Source organism: Culex pipiens, chromosome 3, assembly GCF_016801865.2.
Source record: "Culex pipiens pallens isolate TS chromosome 3, TS_CPP_V2, whole genome shotgun sequence".
NCBI classification, from domain to species: domain Eukaryota; kingdom Metazoa; phylum Arthropoda; class Insecta; order Diptera; family Culicidae; genus Culex; species Culex pipiens.
Window position 1 is genome coordinate 120,162,919 of NC_068939.1, and position 21,156 is coordinate 120,184,074.

Genomic DNA, 21,156 nt, shown 5'->3' on the forward strand with positions numbered 1-21,156 from the left:
AGAAGAAACAGATGAAGAAGACGAAGATGTCATAAAAGCAAAATATTATAAGAAAAAGTGTTGTGAGATAACTTCTAAATCCCTGGAAGAAGAGGACGAAGATAAACTTGAAGAACTTGATAATTCACTCTTTAAATATTCCGCTAAATATTTGAAACATAGACAGAAATCGTTAGAAAAAAGGCATGGTAATAATTATTGAAGTGATTTTAAACTCTGTAATCTTTCCTCTTTCACTATCCACCTTGAAGAGATGAATGCACAATGGTGTAAAGTCTCTATAATAATAATAAAAAAAAAAATACAATAAAACAATTAACAAAAAAAATGCTTCACTAGAATGTGGAGAAGTAAAGGCTTTCCGACTTATTTTCCATTTATTATTCTTTTTTTCATTGCTGTCATCAAAATTTAAACAAAACAACCACATTTTCTGTTAAAAATTATAGTTTATTCACAATGTCAACACAAAGTTATGTCGTTTAGTAGTAAAAACCTTAAAAGTACACATTTTTCTTAAATCTAACCTTAAACAAGTTCCATTCCTTTTTCAGGAACACAAAACCTTCGCGATGCCCAATCTTGTTCCTTTTTTTTCCTCCGTTAACTTATCTACACAGTATGACACTCTCGTCAAAAGGCTCACAAGTTTTGAAATCAAGTAGCAAAATGTATCACAGACATTTTTTTTCGTTTTCTCCAAAATAAACGCGCTTAATTTTTTTGTTCTAAGTTGTGTGCTTCCGTGCCGATAAACATCAAACTTCAGTTGTGTTTTGTGTATTGTTTTTGATTGTGTGAGAGAGATCAATCAAATCACTCAAAATTACCAGCGGGGTTGGCAGATTTTGGGGTGAAGTTGATTCAAAAGAGTTTCGACGGTTTCTCACTGCAGAGTTGAGCACGTTGTTTGGCAAAACTAACCTTTAAGATTTGATGCTTTTCTCTATAAACTGTAAACAGATTGAAGAAGATATTTTTTGAAAATATACAAAAATTTTACACAATTTGTGACTGATAAGTAGAGTTAATTAGACTTATTGCAACGAAGGAATGGTTTTTTTACCTAAACACAAAAAATATAATTTAACTTATTAATCTAGATTTTTCCTATTCACTACCTGCTTGCTGCGGATTCAAGTTCCACGTAACTTTCACGTTCTCTCTCCGCCTCACGCCGTGATTGTTATTATTGTTGAACCTCTTACGATTATTGTGATTATGATTAACAACGGTAACAAAGTCATCCTTCTCAGCGCCGCCTTCAACCCCCTCTTCCTCACCTTCCCCCGCCGTAACAGCAGCCGGATTGACCGCCGACCCTCCCATCATCTGCTCCCGCGTGATGAACCCCGTGTTGGCGTACTTGCCAAAGTTGTACGCCCCCCTTCGGTTATTCTTGAGCGGAGAATCTTCCGCTGACGACGCAGTCGTCCATGTCCCCGGCTTCCTCTTCGGACTCTGGGTGGCCTTCGCCTTCTGCGCGCCCTCGTAGTACCGGATCAGCTCGTGATTGTCGTTCGCTTCCTCGTCAAAGTACGCCGGCCGCGGGAACCGATAGCCGACGCAGTCGTTGTAGTATCGCGTAAAGATCGACTCCTGCGAGCAGTCCGCAAGCGCGTGGAACGCGTGCGACAACAGATGCGGGAACCGCCCCGTCCAGTAGCACGTAAACCCGTCCGGAATCGTCCCCAGCGCCTGCTGAACGTCACTCGTCAACTCATGATAATGATGCTTCTTGTTCCTCAACGCCCGCATCAAATCCCGCACGCTAAAGCCCTGATAGCCGCGGTACTTGCGCAAATCCGCCGTAATTTCCTGGTCCAAGTGCAAACTCCAATCCTCCCGCACCACCAACCTCGCGTTCCGCTCCAACGCCCTCAACGGCTGCTGCATAATATCGCTCTTCTCCACCCGATCGCTTACGTTCTGCAAGAACCCCAGAATCGTCTCATTGTCCCAAAACAGCGGATGATTCCTAACCGCAGCCGCCGGCGGTCGCTTCGACTGATCGTTCGCAATCATGGCCCCAATCAACTCCTCCGCCAGCACGGACACGTGCGTCACCTTCCGCTCCTTGTGCAACCCGCGCAGATCAAACTCCCCGGAAAGGATGTTGGCTTGGCGTTTCAGGTTGTCGCCGAATGGGTGCTGACCGCGGGTCATTACGTAGTAGAATACGCAACCTAGCGAGAAGATGTCCACCGAGGTGGTGGTGCGGTGACCGCGCTGCATCTCCGGAGCGATCCAGCCGTCGGTGCCTGAGGGGGAAAGCGAAGGTTTGAACATTTAGTTTAAATTCAGCATGAGGCATTGAAAAAAAATTGCAAAAAAAGTGGAGATTATAGTGGAAACCCCATGGCTCGATTCCTTAGGGCAAAAATAAGTATCTGTGCCAATTTTGAGCCAACTCGGTTAAGGTTTAAGGGTTCCGATAGAACGTTGAAGTTTGTATGAGAAAAAAACCCAGAGGTGTGTTAGGAACGTGTTAGTAAATTTTCGACTAGAAAGCCTCATTCAGTTGAATGTTTAGGTTTCTAAAATTCATAAATTAAAATATTTAAAATTCTAAAAGTTTAAGAATCTGAAAATCCAAAATTTCAAATATTCAAAATCTGATAAAATCTAAAATTTTAAAATTTGAAATTGAAAATTCCAAGAATAAAAAAAAGCTTAAATACACTTTGTACTCGATTACCAAAATCTCTGATTTTTCAAAAAAATATCTCTAGATTTTTTTTTAATTTTACATTTTTTTGAATACAGTCCAGCCTTAATTATCCGAAGGCCTCAGAAAAATTTCACTTAGGATAATCATATCTTCGAATAATCGAATCACGAAAAGATTTTTTTTGTTATATACCACTCTAAAGTGATTTAGAATCTTTAAATCCAAAATGGCGGTGATTAAATATTGAAAAAATACATTTTTCAATTTTATAGGCAATCAAACCATTTAAATTTGACTAAATTGGGATCATAGAACTCGAAAATAAAAAATACGAAAAAAAATTTTTTTGCTCGTGATTCGATTATCCGACGTCCTTCGGATAAAGGAACTTCGGATAATCGAGGCTTCGGATAATCGAGGCTTCGGATAATTAAGTCTGGACTGTATTGAATTTATAAATTTATAAAATTTTCAAAGTTTTGAATTCTCAAAAAATTCAAAACATTCATAACTTTCCAAATTATCTAAGTAATAAGGATTTTTTTGCGAGTAGAAAAAGTTTTTTCGTTACTGTACATTGGAATTTCATAAAAATCAAAATATTTCTAAACGAGCCCAAACATGCTAAATATGAATAAGGCCGATGCAAATATGTTTCAAAGTTTTTGTCCCTCGGCTCTAACTGAGCAATTCTCTGAGATTTCGGTCATTCGATTTTATTGTATTTTTAAATCCGGCTGAAACTTTTTTGGTGCTTTCGGTATGTCCAAAGAAGCCATTTTGCATCATTAGTTTGTCCACATAATTTTTCATACAAATTTGGCAGCTGTCCATACAAAAATGATATAGGATAATTCAAAAATCTGTAGCTTTTGAAGGAATTTTTTGATCGATTTGGTATCTTCGGCAAAGTTGTAGATATGGATTAGGACTACACTGAAAAAAAATGAGACACGTTGAATTTTTTTTTTGGTGATTTTTAATTTCACTTTTTGACACTAAAACTTGATTTATTTTTATTTTTTTCATTTTCTGATATGCTTTAGGGGACATAAAAGGCCATCTATTCAAAAATTTCCAGACTGTGCACCGTATTATGAATTTTTGAATCAATACTGTTTTTTTTCTTCAAAAAATCGAAATATTGGTCGCAAAAATTTTTCAACTTCATTTTTCGATGTAAAATCTAATTTGCAATCAAAAATTACTTTAATGAAATTTTGGTAAAGTGCACCGTTTTCAAGTTATAGCCATTTTTAGGTAACTTTTTTGAAAATAGTCACAGTTGTTCATTTTTTTAAATCAGTGCACATGTTTGCCCACTTTTGGAAAATAAATTGAAAAGCTGAGCAAATTCTCTATATTTTGCTTTAGTTGCTGAGATATTGCCATGCAAAGATTTAAAAACAGGAAAATTGATGTTTTCTTAGTCTCACCCAAACATCCCACCTTTTTTGAATGTCGATATCTCTGCAACTAATGGTCCGATTTTCAATGTTAAAATATGAAACAATCGTGAAATTTTTCGATCTTTTCGAAAACAATATTTTATTTTTTTTAATCAAAACTAACATTATAAAAGGGTCAAACATTCAATATTACGCCCTTTTGAAATTTTAGTCTTGATTAAAAAAAAAAACTTCGACCTACTTTGTAGAGAATTGCTCTATAGACATTTTCCGGATCCGTAAACTAAAATTTTAACAATTTTCCTGAATCCACTTATAAAAAAAAAATTATTCAACTGTTTTTTTTCACAACCAAATCTGAATTTCCAGTTCAGAATTAATATTTTATTTTCAATTTCAAGAAAACCGAGACAAAATATAAAAATTCCCGGTTTTGGTCATTTAAAATCTGTGAAAGGCAAACTTATGGGAAATCGGGCGAACTTTCCGGTAAAAATATTTTCGAAACTGAAAAATCAAGTCTGTCATAGAGAAATTGCCAAAAAACCACAAAAAAAACTATTTTTCAGCTTTTTTATTCTTAAAACCGCTGTATCTTGACAAGGATTAGACATACGACATTGGTCAATATGGAGACTTTTAAGTAAAATTGTCTCAAAAATCAATTTTTGCTATCGGTTTTTGAAAATTTAGACGTTTAGACCACTTTTCAAAAAAAAACAGTTTTAGTAAATGATTTTTGTATTTTTTTTAGGAGAGATATACCATCCTGCATTTTTTTGGAGTCTTTTTCTCACATCTCAGGCTATTTCCTTAAAAATTTTGAATGTAAAAAAAAGTCGTGACGTCACCTAAAAATTTAATTTTTAAACTTGAAAATTTAAAAATCTCATAGAAGTGAAGTGTTTTTTTCTTTCAGTGTATTTTTTTTTTTCAAAGAACCCGTCCAATTTCCAAGTTTGTCTTTGACCACTTTTTGATACGATGCACAGCTTTGAGATACAGAAATTTTTAAATCACAAAATACAAAAATATTTAAATAACTTGCGCCCTTCTCAAATGCCATTTTCGAGTACAATTGGCGAGTACAATACACAAAAACGGCTTACATTTTCTCACTTGAATTCTTCTTGTTGAAGTCATTTTCATTTGTTTTTAGGTTAAGTTATTTTTAGATTAAGTTATTTAATGATCATTTGATGTACTCTAACCTAATTTTTAATTAGTTTTAAGTTTTTTTTGTTTGTAGTTTTATCATTTTCGAAATTAATGATGTCTCTGTATACGATAAAAGGCTTGTATTTATGTATATTTTTGAAATAAAAATACAAATATATATAAAACACATAGGCCTAGGATAACATGTTTACAAAGTTTCATTGAAATCGGAGAGGGTCGGGTACAAAAGTACCAGAAAAATTCCTGATTTGAGCTGGAATTGCTCGTGATATTTATCTAGTGTTTTTTTTATGAGGTCCTTCAAACATATGAAAGACAGTATTTTATTGGTCCATTTAACAAAAAAAACTCTGGTTATGTACTTTTTATACCAGATCTAAAAAAATAGATGAAATTTTAGTCCAACCGAACCTATCATATTATCCGTTGTTGGTAAAGAGTGAGTAAGGCATCAATCACATAGGTGGATTAAGTTAGTTTTTTTTTAAATGACCCTGCCAATATTTAGCAAAAACTCGAAAGCACTGCAACTTACCCGTAACTCCGGACCGCCTCGAAAAGCTCGCCTTCCCATAATTCAACTTCTTGCACAGCCCAAAGTCCGAAATCATCGCTCGCACGCGCTTCTTGTTGTCCGGCAACGAGAGCAGAATATTCTGCGGCTTGATATCCCGATGCACGATATCGATCGAGTGCAGATGCATCAGCCCGGAGGTCGCCTGGCAGAGAATTTCCTGGACGGAGATTTGCTTCTGGAACGTGTCGGCGGATTTTGGGTCAACGTAGTCTTGGAGGGTGGCGGCACATAGTTCTACGGCAATGTACCAGAATTGACGATCTTGCTCGGTGCAGAAATACCGGACCACGTTTTCGTGGGAATGCTTGTCGCTTTCGCGGAGGAGGGTGACCTCCCGATCGGCCAGGGTGAAGCAACCGGGGAGGATTCGCTTGACGGCCACGTCGCGCTTTTCGAAGGTGCCTCGGAACACGAACGTTCCTTCGCAACCTTTTCCCAGGACGTGACTGGTGTTGAAGTGAATCTTGCCAACGCGGATTTCTCCGTCGCCAAAGTCGATGGCCTCGACACAGTTGCTTCCGGTGCTGCGGTTCGAGTTGGTTTGCGATCCGTTTTGGCTTTGCTCTTGGAGGGCTTTCATCTGCATGTGGAAGTACCAAAAGCCGAAGACGACCACTCCGAACAACGCCACGAACATCATCGTGGGGAGTTTGTTTGGTTGCGCGTCTAGCCACAGCTTCACGTCCATGTACAGCTTGGTGAAGAGCGTCCGCAAGCTAACGTCCTCTTTGAGTGCCGTCGTGGAGGACGAAGTTCCGTTTAGCTGGTCCGTTTGAACTCCGATCGTCTTTGTATTCTTTCCATCTTTCTGAAGACCGCCGTTCAACTCCAACCGCACTGTAGACAGTCCACCGTCCTTGTAGAACCTCCCGGGAGATCCCGGCGAGATGTCCAACTTGAGACTCTCGTCCGTTTTGGGCGGTTGATAGTGACCGAGGATGATGATGTTGTCATTTTGAACTCGCGCCGACTCGGCGGCGATCAACTCATGTCCGGGCTGCAGCCCCGGCTCGTCACGCCGGTTGGGACCTCCCAAAAGGTTGACCGTCGGTTCCGACGGCAAGGTTGCCGTGTTTTTGTCCACCAGCGATGGAATCGCGTAAATGTTGTTGGAGCTTTCCCCGACGTAGACTGTTGGGCTGTAATGGAAGAGATTCAAATTAGATTCTTAAAAACATCAAATTCCTCCAATGTCTACTCACAACAGCTTCAAGTTGTCAAAGTTGTTCCCGTCCTGGGCCCGCTCGTTGATCTCCTGCAGCACCTCGTCCGACACCGTCTGGAAGGGGACGCTCAGCAGGCCCTCGGAACCGAGCAAGAACACCGCCACGACCGGACTCGCGACGTCCTTTTGCCACAGCGGGATGCCCTTTTTCTGCTCGAACGTCGCAGTCAGGCCAGACGAGCTGCTGGTCAGGTGGAGGAATTCTGGAAAGTGATAAATGGTGTGGGTTGTTAATTGACTTGGATCGATGATACACAAAACAGGTGGGATTGATTTGTCGGAAAGTAGTGCCTAGTAGGTGGGAAACGGAAATCGATACGGCGATAATTGTGGGAAAGCGAGCAGTTGGGGCGACAATTGAACGGAAGAAATGGGTGTTTCTTGGAGAACTTTCTTGCAAGGACCTTGTGAGAATTAATTGAACGATGTGAAGAAAACTGTTAAACATTGTTGTCGGCTTTGTAGCCTCCAGTTTATAATATTTAGATTTGCTAGAGAAACAATATCAAACTGTGTCTTTACTTGATTTGAAAATGACCATGAATCCGTAGTTCCTCGATTCGCAACAATGGTCGATACAAACATAATTCGAAAGCCGTTAGTTCAACAGATCAACGAATTTCGTCCGAAATCATTACATTATTGATTGATCGAGACTCTATGGAAATTTTGACATAAAAAATGCTTAGTATTCTACCTAAATGAAATTTAATAATTAGCATTACTAACCTCTAGCTTATAATTTGCAGCTAACTTTGACTTCTAATAGATTTGGAAAAGGTGCAGATTTATTTTCAATTATAATGCTAAGCTGTTTTTTTAAAAAAAAAATTTTAATAATTATTTTTTAAATATAAACACAAAAATAACAACACAATTGTACTATCCTGAAGTCCTAACCTAAAACCCACATTATGATAGGGAAAAAATCACAAAAGAAGAATTGTGATATTACTACTATCGGAGAACTTCCTAGTTCACAAAGACATCTAAAAGGTCGGGGCTACGACAAAGCAAGTTCTCCTAGCATGAAGTGCTGTCCACAGTGCTTATAAAAAAGAATGTACACCCAAATTTTCATGCCCCAAGGCCCAGGGATTATCAAAGTGTCCGAAAGTTGCAATAACATTTAAAAAAAAATCCTCTACTTGTGCACAGACTTTGGGTTGTGTTTAAAACGTCCAATTTCCCGTCCCGAGAAAAGAATTCCAGGGATTTCCAGAAAAATAATTTTGCCTGTTTCCGAAATTTAAGCGGCAGTATAGATTTTTTTAATTTTTTGCCAACAATGTTTTGAGAATTAAAAAAAAAATATGGGAGAACAACTGGAAATCATTGGGCTCTAAAATTAAGCTTAAATTTGTTATTGCTCACAACGATTAAGCTTATTTTTCTGAGTACAATGAGCCTTTGTACGACCGCAAATTATTTAAAATTGATATTCAAATCAATTTTAAAAAAACGTTACGGACGGATCGAATGAGACCAAAACAGACAAAATCGGTTGAGCCAGTGCCGAGATAACCCAGTGCAAATTTTTTGATCAACATCCCACCACACACACAGACATTTGCTCAGAATTTGATTCTGAGTCGATATGTATACGTGAAGGTGGGTCTAGGAGGTTAAATTAAGAATTTCATTTTTCGAGTGATTTTATAGCCTTTCCTCAGTAAGGTGAGAAACGCAAAAATTTACTTCGCTGCCCTTCTTGACAGGAGCGGTCCTACTTGACAGCTCGTTCTAAGGAGACCATCGTTGATCCATCGAAAAAATGATGTATTGGCATTTTTTTTTTTTGCGTTAAAATGGAAAAAAAGTGATCAGAAATGGTTTTTAATCGTGTTTTTTAACCGTTGTATAGTGCGTCCATCCCGGGAATTCCCGGGACAAAATTCCCGGGATTTTTCTTAAACCGGGAATTCCCGAATCCCGAGATTTTTTTTATATTTTAACCCGGGAATTCCCAAGATTGAAAAAAAAAACCAATTTTGGTAGGGAAATTTGAAATTGAGCATGAGCATGAGCATGAGAGACCACCCATGGTTGTCCTTCTCCGTTGCTGAACAGGACCGTAATATCCTATCAATACAACCGACCATACGCTTGAACGATCTAATGGTGTTTCCCTTATCAACAGCATGTATGAATGCGCTGAAAAGATAAAACATCAAGATCATTAAAACTAGATCTGGAGCAAATAGGTAACAGTCGTTGGCCACCAACGGCGCCCGCCATGTCAGTTTGTAGATCTCGGGGGATTGGGACGGGAATGTTAGTTAGCACAGGTTGCTACCAAGGGTGGGTTCTATACGATATCCACACCCCCACGTGTGCCGGAAAACTACTTCTACTTGGGATTTTGTTAGTGGGTAAGGGTAATGGCCAGGATTCAACATAGAGGATGATGATGCGACCCAATAATCAATAAATTTGGTTTAATAGTGTGATGTATTATGCATTCTCAAGGCAAACAGTCGGATGTTGCGGATGAGATTATTCCCGGTTATTTGGTGTTGAGTTTAGCATAAATGATTCAATCTTAGACAGCCGGCTGTGGAAAGATAAAACCAAATAAAATGCGAAAACGCGAAACCGCCCGGACCGAAAAACCCACACAATCGAAAACGGCAACGAAAATCCTGCGTGATGACCGCGACGCGCACCGTTCAAATCCTCCAAAGCAACTGTCAAACAATCGCGAAATCACCCGGGTCGAAATACGCACACAATCGGGGGGAAAACAAAGACGGAAACGGCAACGAAAATCCTGCGTGATTACCGCGACGCGCACCGTTCAAATCCCATTTTGGTAGGGAAATTTGAAATTTGAAATAAATGAACAGTTAAATATTAATAAAAAAAATTAAAGCATTAACATTTATATTCGGCATATATCAGCATAAGTTTGGCTTATTAGAGAGAATTGATAAAAATGATAGTTAACAGATCCGCAAAATGCCTAGCGCTTTTAATATTTCCCTTTTGATTTGATATATTTTTAAATAGACGGGTTGTTATATTTACGTGTATTTATGATTTTAAATTAAAAATATATAATATATAATTATTTTTCATCAAAATCAGGACAAATGTAACGAATTAAGACAGCTAATCAAGCCAATTTTGATATGTTGATTGATTTCGGTTAAAACAGGAACAGAACAAGTAAATTAGTACAAGGATTTCCAAATTTATTGCTCTAAAATCTCATGTACATATTCAGACTGTAGTCCTGATTTTCTTTGGCAGTGGTGACTTAAAGATAATTTGTAAAATATGTTTTATACATAACATGAAATTCTAAACTTATCTTAAATTGACATTATTTGGTATCATTTTATTTGTTGTTTTTTATCATTTTCATAGATTTTTTTCTAGATTTTCTAGTCATGAAATATAAAAAAAAAATTAAAGAAAATTTTAAGCATAAGAGACTTATTTAATTTGAATAACATTTGATTAAAAAATGTGGTTCATTTAAAATTCAAGGCATACCAAAGAGCAAACAAAAATATTGTTTAACACTGGAACGCCCAACGCATGTCCAACACGAACGCCCAAGCCTCCCAAAAAAGGTGGAACGGTAACTTCAACTCGCTGGTTCTGGGGCATTACTCAACCAATCGGGACGATTCTTGTTTCCAGTGATTTGTAAGAATGTACAGATGATCCTAAAATTTTGCAGAACTTGATTTGAACAAATCTGTAATTTCTGCGACCGAAAACAGCGTTCCACCTTTTTTAAAAAGACTGCCTCCGCGGAATTTTTGGCGAATTTTTTTTACACGCGAAAAAAAAAGTTGGAACGATGTTTTTGTTCGCAAAAATTACAGATTTGATCAGATTGAGTTCTACAAAGTTCTAGAATCATCTAGACATCCTAACAAATCACTGGAAAGAAGAATTATCTTGATTGGTTGAGTTATGCCCGAGAACCATTGCATTGAGTTGAAGTTACCGTTCCAACTTTTTTAAAGCCTTGGGCGTTGGAATGTTGAGCTATCTAAAACTGCTGTCCTTTTTTCGATTGAAGTGTAGATTATCACCATTTAATGGTTTTGTGTAATTCTGTGATCGTTAAAGCTTGAAAAACATAAAAATATAATGAGAAACATAGATTTTATGACTGTTTCAAAAATTTCCCGGGATAAAAAAAAATAAAAAAATTAAAAATATTTTTCCCGTTTACCGGGAAATTCCAAACCCGAGAAAATTGGACGCCCTACCGTTGTACATAAAAATTTACATGGGTCTTTGTTGCTTATTTGTCGGGCAACACAAATTCTAGCAAAACAATGTAATAGGGCCGTTGTCGAAATTTAAACAAAGAGTTTATCCTGCTCACGTTAGTTGATGTTTACATTCGGAATCAGCAGGACAGACTCTTTGTTTACACTTCGACAACGGCCCTCTTACATTGTTTTGCTAGAATTAAGCTAATATGGAATGCAAATAAAGGTTTTTTTTGGCAACCTTTTTTAACGAAAATGGTTGTTGGAAAATAGTAGTTTATGCAACAAGTTGCAAAAAGAGGATTTTTTCAGCACGAGTCGTACATTTATCCTACGAGGTTCACCGAGTTGGATAAATACGAAGAGTGCTGAAAAAATCAAGTTTTGCAACGAGTTCCATACAACATTTTTTGCAATTCCGAAAAACAACCGTTGAGTGAAATTTTAAGTCAAATTTTCATGTATTTTGTCAATAAATCGTCTAAATAAAAAAATGTGGAAAAGTGTTACTTTTCGAAACAAGTGCTGAAAAGTTCAACTTTTCAGCACCCATTTCAGTGCTGAAAAGTAGAACTTTTCAGCATTTATTTTGAAAAGTGTTGCTATTCGGTTCTGTTATTTTTGGTACAGAAAAGTAGGCTATTTCGTCGTTCAAGAATGACAGGAAAAGTAAGTAGTTTCACGACGGAATTGCAAAAAAGATATTAACTCCTTCTGGCCAAGATTAAGATTGAGATTTTTAACGTTTTTGCTTACCGTGACCAAATTGGATGAATATTGAATTGATATCATTATTTTTTTTCGAAGAGGATGGTGCAAGAAGAATTTGTTCAATAGTATTCGAGAAATTACAATTTAAAGATAAAAATGTATAAATCAAAAGAGCTACCAAGGGTGTAGGTAGTATGAAAAACATAATTATTTTAATCCACTTTTTGCACCGTGAACATTATTTTAACCTAAGTCATTTATTAGGCTGCAACAACTTCGTATTTGCATATCAAAGGTGCTCAAAGAATACTAATGTTTCAAAAACTCGCAAAAAAGCAGGAGTAGTGAGAGTAGGTATATTCAATGATTATCAATTTATTCATAAGATGGAAAAAGTTAATTGCCATGAAAAACATAATTTCTGCATGGTTTTTTTTCCTTTCAACTTTATGTGTCAATATTATTCTTAAACCTATTCTCTCGTACTTGTCACAGAAAAAAAATTAAAGGCAATCGTTGGTTTATGGTTGTGGAGTGTGGATGTTACTCACTGTCCAAACAAATTGAATAAAAAAATGAAAAGAAATAAATACTAAAGATCGTTTTTTGGTTTGGAACGGTTTGAAAGCCAGCATATAAAATTTGAAAATTTATATATTTTATAAAAGTTGTATGATTTTTTACAACGATTCAAGCCATTAATTGATCCTCACATTCATTTTTACCATTAATATTTTTGCTCTATACAGTTTTGTTGCAAAATATTAATCAGAATCAGGATCACAATATTTTTTGATAAATTTAAAATTTATTTTCAAGGAAATTTGTGGAAAATTTCTTGTTCCTGGGATTTTTGTAACCTCGTGAAAGATCGTAGAATACAACATTTTTTGCAGTTCCGGAAAACATCTCTTGAATTGGAATTTTTCAGTGAAAGGTTTGTTTTCCCACTTCAATCAAGTTGAACTTCGATCAAGTTGAACTTTTCAGCACTCATGCTGAAAAGAACTTTTTAGACCGGTTTATTTTGGCGACGAAAATGACAGGAAAAAAATAGTTTCATATCGAAAAAGCAAAAAAATATTAATCAGAACCATTTTGATTGAATGTAAAATTTCCTTGGATTTCTCTGGAATTTCGTAAAAAAAAGTTCGGCATTAATTATAAGATTCATCAAACTTCATCATATTTTGCGGAAAATGTTGGTTACTTATCTAAGAACTTTTTAACGAAATAAACAAAGTTCAAAGACATCCCCACTATTGCTATACAAAAATTAAGTTAAGTAAAGTACTAAGGAAAAAACCTTTGAATTTACAATGACATATCGCTATTTTCTATTCCAGTCCATAGTAAAATTAAATTTACATCGTGCATGACTCAATCATTACAATTTATCTAGATTCAAACAAAGCCTTCAGCACAGTCACACGAGCGACACTTGCTTAAACAGTTGATATTGAAATCATAAATAACATCGTTTTATAAACAATAGTTTGCGCAAGTATCACGGTTGTTAGCAAACCTTCAACAAACATTCATGGATTTGTTCTACTTTTAGCACGATAGTTGCCATCGTATGACCCTTATCGTGTTAGGAAAGTCCACCCAGGCAATAAACTTAATAAAAGTTGATAATACGTTTCAATGTTCAAAACTGTTATTTAAATTTACTTTCTTCCCAAAACACAGACGAACCCGTTGATTACATGTGTGAGCTGATAAAAGTTGCATGATTCAACCCGCGTGGCGACGACGCATCTTATCACTTGCGTGACGGGAATTCCCTCTCACCCCTCAACTCACCATAATCCTTGGTCAACTCCGGTGCCATCGTGTGCGACGTATAATCAAAGAACGTCACATTCCACGGTTTCGAGTTCCGCCCGGTGGCCTGACTGTCGTACATCATCACCGTGTACTGTGTCCTTCCCAGGTAGACCGCCCTGGACGTTGCCCACCCAATCGATTCCGCCTTGTCCCCGTCCAGGGGCGCCCCAAATCCGAGCACCTTCTCCCTCCGGCCCGTCTTCGGATCGATCAGGAACCAGTCGTCGCTTTTCTTCCCCGAGTACAGAATTCCGTCGCTGGAACGGCACGGCGCGCTGGCCACCAGCTGCGGAATCGTGTAGGGGAGCTTCTTGAGACCACCCTCCGGGTTGCGGATCGTGTAGAGCGAGCCGTCCCGCGGATCCGGCAGATAGTGCGGGTTCATCTCCGACAGCGACGGAACGCGGATCGCCGGTTCGTCCGCGATGGACCAGCGCGTTTCGCCCGTCATCGGGTCGATTGCGGTCAGGCCACCGCCCAGGGTGGAGAACACCAGCAGCGTTTCCTCGGCCGGGACAACGGCGGTGCAGTCCTGTAAATGGTTGGATGGAAAAAAAAGGAATGAGATTATATTTACATTTTTAATTATTTTTAGCATTTTTAGAAACTCTCTAAGTAATTGATGGTTGTAATTTGCGTTGATAAACGTAACATTAGTTTGTTTGCTGAACACGTTTCATGCAGATGACGAAACATACAACACACAGCTGAATGCAATAATTGGTATTGACCACTAATTCAAAACACGCTTTAACGATAACCATCTAATGCCCACATTTTTCGTTTTGAGTCGTTTTGGGGAAATATTGTTTTACACACCAAATGAGTCAATGTAAAATCTGGGACAAAACTTAAATTAATGCACACTTATCTTTACATAAAAAGTAGAGAATATCAGGTTAAAATACAACAGGTTCAGGGTGATCCAATCCAATACCCGCTGGCCGGCAGCGAAATTATGGGAAAGTATAGTTTGTATCAGACTTGGGTTATGCTGATACAGTTTATATCAGTCCCGGGTATTAGGTGGTGATAGCCCTCGCGCTGCTTCCAACGACCCGTTTCAGAATGACAGAGCTCCTTGCGGTCCAATTCCGAGGTCATTGGGCACTGTCCGGCCCCGCCTAAACATAGAGCAAAAAACAAACGGGTTCTCGATCTATCTTTAAACTTCCAATCCCAGCAGGCAAACAGGGATCAGCGCGTATTTAATTATTGTTGAAAATAAAGGTAAACATTTTAAAATTTCAGTTCGGATCAAGTTTCTGGATCGCCTGGTTGTCCAATTTATAGGCAGCTTTCAAGCACCCGGACGTTGTCCCCTGTTTTGTTCGCATGCGCCCGGAATTCCAGCTGCGAGCAGCTTGATCACGTCCTGGAGTACAGATTCTCTGGCAATTCTACCTTTTCGCTTTTTGCCTTCCTCACCTTACTGAGGAAAGGCTATAAAAGCACTCGAAAAATGAACTTTTTAGTTAGACTTCCTAGACCTACCTTCATTTGTACATATCGACTCAGAATCACCAGCTGAGCAAATGTCTGTGTGTTTGGCTGTATATAGACATGTGTACCGAATCAATCTCACTGGAATATCTCGTCACTGGCTGAACCGATTTTGACCGTATTGACCTCTTTCGATTCGTCTTGGGGTCCCATAAGTCCCTATTTAAATTCATGAGATTTAGTAAAGCACATCAAAAGTTATGCTTAAAAAACTGCTGCATATAAATTTCACAGTTTGCAAAAAAGGGTGGTTTTTGCATGAAAACCTGCCATATTATATATTTATAGAAAGGTTCAGAAATGACCATTCTTGTGTATTAAGAATTTTCAAGATCTGACATACCTACACTGAAAGAAAGACACATAGCAATATCACATGTTTTACACGTGATTCTGCCCCATACGACGTTACTTGTGAATGTCATTTGCAAATCACTTGAACAAAATTCATCGCGTTACGCGGTAGATTCAAATGCAAATCACGTTAACCTCACGTGTCATTTCACATGATTATCACATGAAATGTTTTTGAGAATGAAATGGATTGCACATTAATATCAAATGATTTTCAGTTTAGTTTCAAGTGAAAATTTCATGTAGCATATTATTTAAATACGTTTCATATGTTTTTGATTTTTGCCTTTTATTTTTATAATCTTAAAAACACTTAAAAAACTTTACAATTCACACTAAAAAATAAGATGCACGCACATTCAAGACGATCAGTGATCCATGCATGGACTCATTAGCCACACACCTGGAAAAGTCTCTTCCATGGAAATCCCTGAGTTTCGCAGGAAATTAGCCTATCCGTGATTTCCTGGAAAAATGGTATAAAATTGTCTGCTTAGTATTCAATTTAACTAAGAATTAATAAAAAAATACTTACCACATAATCCTGAAATAATTAAAATATTTAAACCACTTTTTTCGGGAGCAAATTAGAATTAAAAGTGCGAGCTCTAACTCGTACCCATTGAAAATTGCCATCTTGCTTTAGGATTAACTTTCATCATCGATAGCATTTGATACTAACGTGAATTTCACTTGGAAATCAACGGACAAGTCGAGTAGGGCAAATCAAAATGAACTTCATTTGAATCTCACATGACTTCCACTTCAACACCAAAGGACAAGCCGATTGGGGTAAATCATAGTGAAATTCATTTGAATCCCACGTGAACACCATGCGAAAGATGAGTGAATGTTTTTTTCCTAATGATCAGCTGGAGCTGAATGATTTTTACATTCATTTGAAATGAAAAGCATGTGAAAGTCAAAGGAAAATTACGTGAAGTTATCGTGTTGGTTTTTGGAGCAGCTCACGTTAAAAAACATTTGATTTAGCTATGTTGATTTTTTTCAGTGTATCCAAAATTACATGCAGTTTCAAAAATGCTCTGAATTTACATAACCTCAAATGGCCGGGTCTGATTGCCACGAAAAAGCCGTGTAGAGGGATGCCATTTTCCTCAAAGGCGGTGTCTGTATAATCTTGACAGAAAGTCTGTAGGTAGTCTGTTTTTTTTTACTCATAACTTATTTTTATTAGGACCTCCTATAGGTGCTGCGATCACGTTAGGGGAGATCCATAAACCTTGTGGACACTTTTGGGGGTGTTCGATTCACTCTATGATTGAGAGGAAGGCACTGAACCAGTTGGGCTACAATGTCCTTTCATTAGGTTTGGCCAAAATTTAGAATATACCCAGAATCCAGGGCTGTCTCATTGTTCCCCACTCATTTCAGCCCATGGGTAACAATGAGACACTTTGATTTTTCTTCATTAAACTTTTCAAAATCTATGTAAATTTTTCAAAACATGAATTGAAAGTGATTTTTGGCATATTTATTGAGTTTTAACTCTATTTTACCAAAAATATAAAGTTCTTGGTATGAATATATGAGCAATTCTCTACCAAAACCGGAAATGGATTTAATTTGTATTTTTTGATTTGGCTCAAACTTTGTGTAGGCCTTCCCTATGACCAAATAAGCTATTTTGTGTCATTGGTTCACCCATACAAGTCTCCATACAATTTTGGCTGCTGTCCATACAAAAATGGTATGTAAATATTCAAACAGCTGTAACTTTTGAGTGAATTTTCTGATCAATTTGGTGTCTTCGGCAAAGTTGTAGGTATTGTTAAGGACTTTTGAGAAAAAATAGGTAAACGGAAAAAAATTTGCAGATTTTTTAATCAACTTTTTTTTCACAAAAACTCAATTTCCCAAAATACGTATTTTTTGATTTTCGATATTTTTTGATATGTTTTAGGGCACAAAAATCCGCAACTTTTGAGCCATAGAGAAACATGGTCAAAAAATCTGCCGCCGAGTTTTAATTTTTTTGAAAAAATAGTGATTTTTGGAAAAAATCGAAGTTTTATGCAAAAACAAATTTGACATTATTTTTTAATGCAAAATTGAATTTGCAATCGAAAAGTATTTTACAGATTTTTTTATGAAGGGCTCTGTTTTCAAGATATAGCCACCGAAAGTTTGATTTTAGCGAAATATTTCCATTTTTTCGTTTTTTTTAAATAGTGACCAAGAGTAACCATTTCTAAAAAATATTTTTTTTGAAAAATTCAGATTTGGTAGAAATAAATGAACAATTGGATACATAATAATCGATACGAATTTTAAAGCATTGAAATTTGTATTCGGCATATAGGGGCAGGGGGGGCAGAATGGACCAGGGGGGCAGAATGGGCCACCCTTGGTTTTGGGCTTTAGAATGGATTTAGACCAACTGTAAGGCAAGGGTCTTATAAAGGACGTCAAATAACATCACCATACCGAAAACGACGTATGAATTCATTGTATTTTTCGAATTATGAGCAAAAATGTAAATTTATTGAAAAACCACGCAAATGTTGTTTATTTAGAGGTTTTTAAATAAGCTTTCTGAAAAGTTGGATTGTTTGAAAAAGTTTGTTCAATGCTTATAATGTTACTAGAGGTTACTATCAAGGTTAACAAACAACAACGGAACCTTCAAATCATTTAGAGGCTTGGTGGTGGAAGTGTTAAATTAAATTCCACTTGGGGGCAGAATGGACCACCCTTTTCCTGCCTTATAAAAACAATCAAAAGTTACGAAATTTGAGCTAAATGGATTATTTTACTCCTTGTAGCTTCACAAATCACTCGAAAATAAAAAAAAATCACTTTTTTTATTTTCGAGATTTTTTATATGTCTTAGAGGACAAAAACCCGCAACTTTTGAGCCACTGCCGCCGAGTTATGAATTTTCGAAAAAATAGTGATTTTTGGAAAAAATCGAAATTTTATGCAAAAACATATTTGACGTAATTTTTCCCGGTTTTGGAAAAAATCTGAAAATTTTGTCACGAAACAATGCGAATTTGTTTGTGTGTTTGTCATAGTCTAATACCTCCTTTACGAACAAACTCACACTTTTTCGTGTTAGACAGTTTGCCAAACTCGCAAACTTGTTTTAAATTTGTATAGAAAACCTTCATTTTTGCGTTTCTATTGTTAACAAAATGTTTCAAACCAATGCAATAAAATAGTATTTTTACAGAAGCACCGTGTATTTGGCCCTCAATAAAAAGTTTCCGATCATCATTTTTTCAGATTTCTACCTTTCATTGAAATTACCCCAAAATCAAAGCTGGAAGAACCAAGACGACTGAATTTTTTTTTCTTTGTAAAATTTGTCACGATAATTCAGCAAAATATTGCCCCGATACTGATTTGAGCATTTAACAATGCTGGGAGACAAAAACTTTAAATAAAATTTGTACCAGCCTTATGGACATTGCTCAAGCTCAACGAGATTATTCCTATGGACAACTGTCGCCCATTTTACTTATGTAAATGTTATTCTAAGCTTTTGAAAAGTGTTGAGTTAATGCAATCTAACCACCGGCGATAAAACTCAAAACATCCACAAGCCGGCATAATGCGCAAAACGAAGCCCAAACCCTAAACTCTACAATAGCTTGCCGGCAACCAAACCTGCTCCTCGATAGGAACAAACAAACACAAAAACTGGTTCGACCACAATGCTTGCGCCCGGCCCTGCCCTTGCCTGCCTTTTTGGTCGGTGCTTGAGCAGCTGTTTTAGTGCTTAATATTATTTTTCGCGTTTGGCCAAACATATTCAGAGAAGGAGAAACGTGTCAGCAAAACTTAGTCAGCACTGTTTTTCTCAAATGAACTTTTGCGAAGTTATTTAAATAATAAGCAATAACTATTTTGTTGATTGGTTTAGATTCAACCGCTTGAGTTTAAGTTGCGTCGCACTCTTCCGGGTTTAAAGATTAGAATCGAAAGATTAAAAAAGCCGAACACGTTCAACAATCTTGCCATGACTCAGATAACAGTTTCTAAATCGCCCAAAATTCAGCTTAACGCCCCCTTTTTCCAGCACATTCGAGGTGGGCACTTGAGCCACGATTTCATCATCCTCCGTGCACCTTTCTCCTCCTCCACCTCCTCCTCCCAAGCCGGTCTGTGGGACTTCCCTCACGCTCCGTTGCCTTATCACACCAGAGCTCCAATTGCCAACGGAGCAATTCTGTTCTGGCTAAAACGCAGTAAAATGTGCCCCTCTCTCTCTTGCTTTACCTCATTTCGCTGCCGTGACGCAGCACCCTCAAGGGCATCCTCCGTTCCGGCGGTCAACTGGACTGCCAGCAGCAGCAGCAGCCCGTAAATCCTTCCCCAACTCATCGCGGGAGAAATGTTTTTCTTGCGACTCTTTTCCTACAGTTGATTCTTCATGCAGTTCTAGAAAGGGGGACAAAATGTCAGGAACACTTTTTCCGACGTCCTCACTTGGAACCTGCCAGGCAATATCGGTGCCTTTCACTAGTGGCCACAATTGGCTTGCACAGATTTTTCACTCTTCTTCCAAAGCACACTCCCCCCTCGGCGGTCATTACACTGGAGTTTACGCGACGACGACGACGGCGGAGGTTTCCACGCAATTTACACCCACCAAAAATAGAAGAATAATCTAGCAGAAACGTTGAATAAACAATGAGATTTCTAGTGGAAAAAGCACTTTATGGTGGCACACGAAAACGCAATAATCATCCGATCGAGTGGAACTTCTGGAACTGACTGAAGGAAGAGAAGTTTTGTGATGGAAAATGTTTTTGTGTTGTGCAAAAACAGCGATGTGTCACGCAACTGTCATTTGACGGGAGGAATGACGCAGCCAGCAGTGTTGCCAGTGTGGCATATTATAGCAAAATGTTCAATGATTACACGATTATTTAAAGAGAAGTCAAAGTTTTTTTTTCTTTTTGTATTTTTGTATTTTTGTATTTTTGTATTTTTGTATTTTTGTATTTTTGTATTTTTGTATTTTTGTATTTTTGTATTTTTGTATTTTTGTATTTTTGTATTTTTGTATTTTTGTAATTTTGTAATTTTGTATTTTTGTATTTTTGTATTTTTGTATTTTTGTATTTTTGTATTTTTGTATTTTTGTATTTTTGTATTTTTGTATTTTTGTATTTTTGTATTTTTGTATTTTTGTATTTTTGTATTTTTGTATTTTTGTATTTTTGTATTTTTGTATTTTTGTATTTTTGTATTTTTGTATTTTTGTATTTTTGTATTTTTGTATTTTTGTATTTTTGTATTTTTGTATTTTTGTATTTTTGTATTTTTGTATTTTTGTATTTTTGTATTTTTGTATTTTTGTATTTTTGTATTTTTGTATTTTTGTATTTTTGTTTTTTTGTATTTTTGTATTTTTGTATTTTTGTATTTTTGTATTTTTTGTGCATTCAATTCAAAGTTGTAGCAGGTTTTCCAGTTACCGCAGTGCTCAG

General features: G+C 37.0%; 1 protein-coding gene across 1 annotated transcript; it reads right to left on the reverse strand.

Moving 5' to 3' along the window:
* Window positions 1–947: 947 nt before the first annotated feature.
* LOC120413906 (serine/threonine-protein kinase/endoribonuclease IRE1) lies at window positions 948–20,450 on the reverse strand. The gene is made up of 5 exons (XM_039574881.2): window positions 19,940–20,450; window positions 13,814–14,369; window positions 7,039–7,264; window positions 5,795–6,975; window positions 948–2,261 (listed from the first exon to the last, which is right to left on the reverse strand). Exons 1-5 carry the CDS (start codon window positions 20,042–20,044, stop codon window positions 1,111–1,113), a joined length of 3,219 nt encoding a protein of 1,072 aa, XP_039430815.1. The 5' UTR covers window positions 20,045–20,450; the 3' UTR covers window positions 948–1,110.
* Window positions 20,451–21,156: the final 706 nt, after the last annotated feature.

Bases quoted from the DNA above. Each gene is read 5' to 3' on its own strand.
- LOC120413906 (XM_039574881.2), bottom strand. From the start codon at position 20,044: ATGAGTTGGGGAAGGATTTACGGGCTGCTGCTGCTGCTGGCAGTCCAG. The intron at 14,370-19,939 runs GTAAAGCAAGAG...AACCATTTACAG, and splicing joins CGTCACGGCAGCGAAATGAG to GACTGCACCGCCGTTGTCCC. The intron at 7,265-13,813 runs GTGAGTTGAGGG...ATCACTTTCCAG, and splicing joins GGAGTTGACCAAGGATTATG to AATTCCTCCACCTGACCAGC.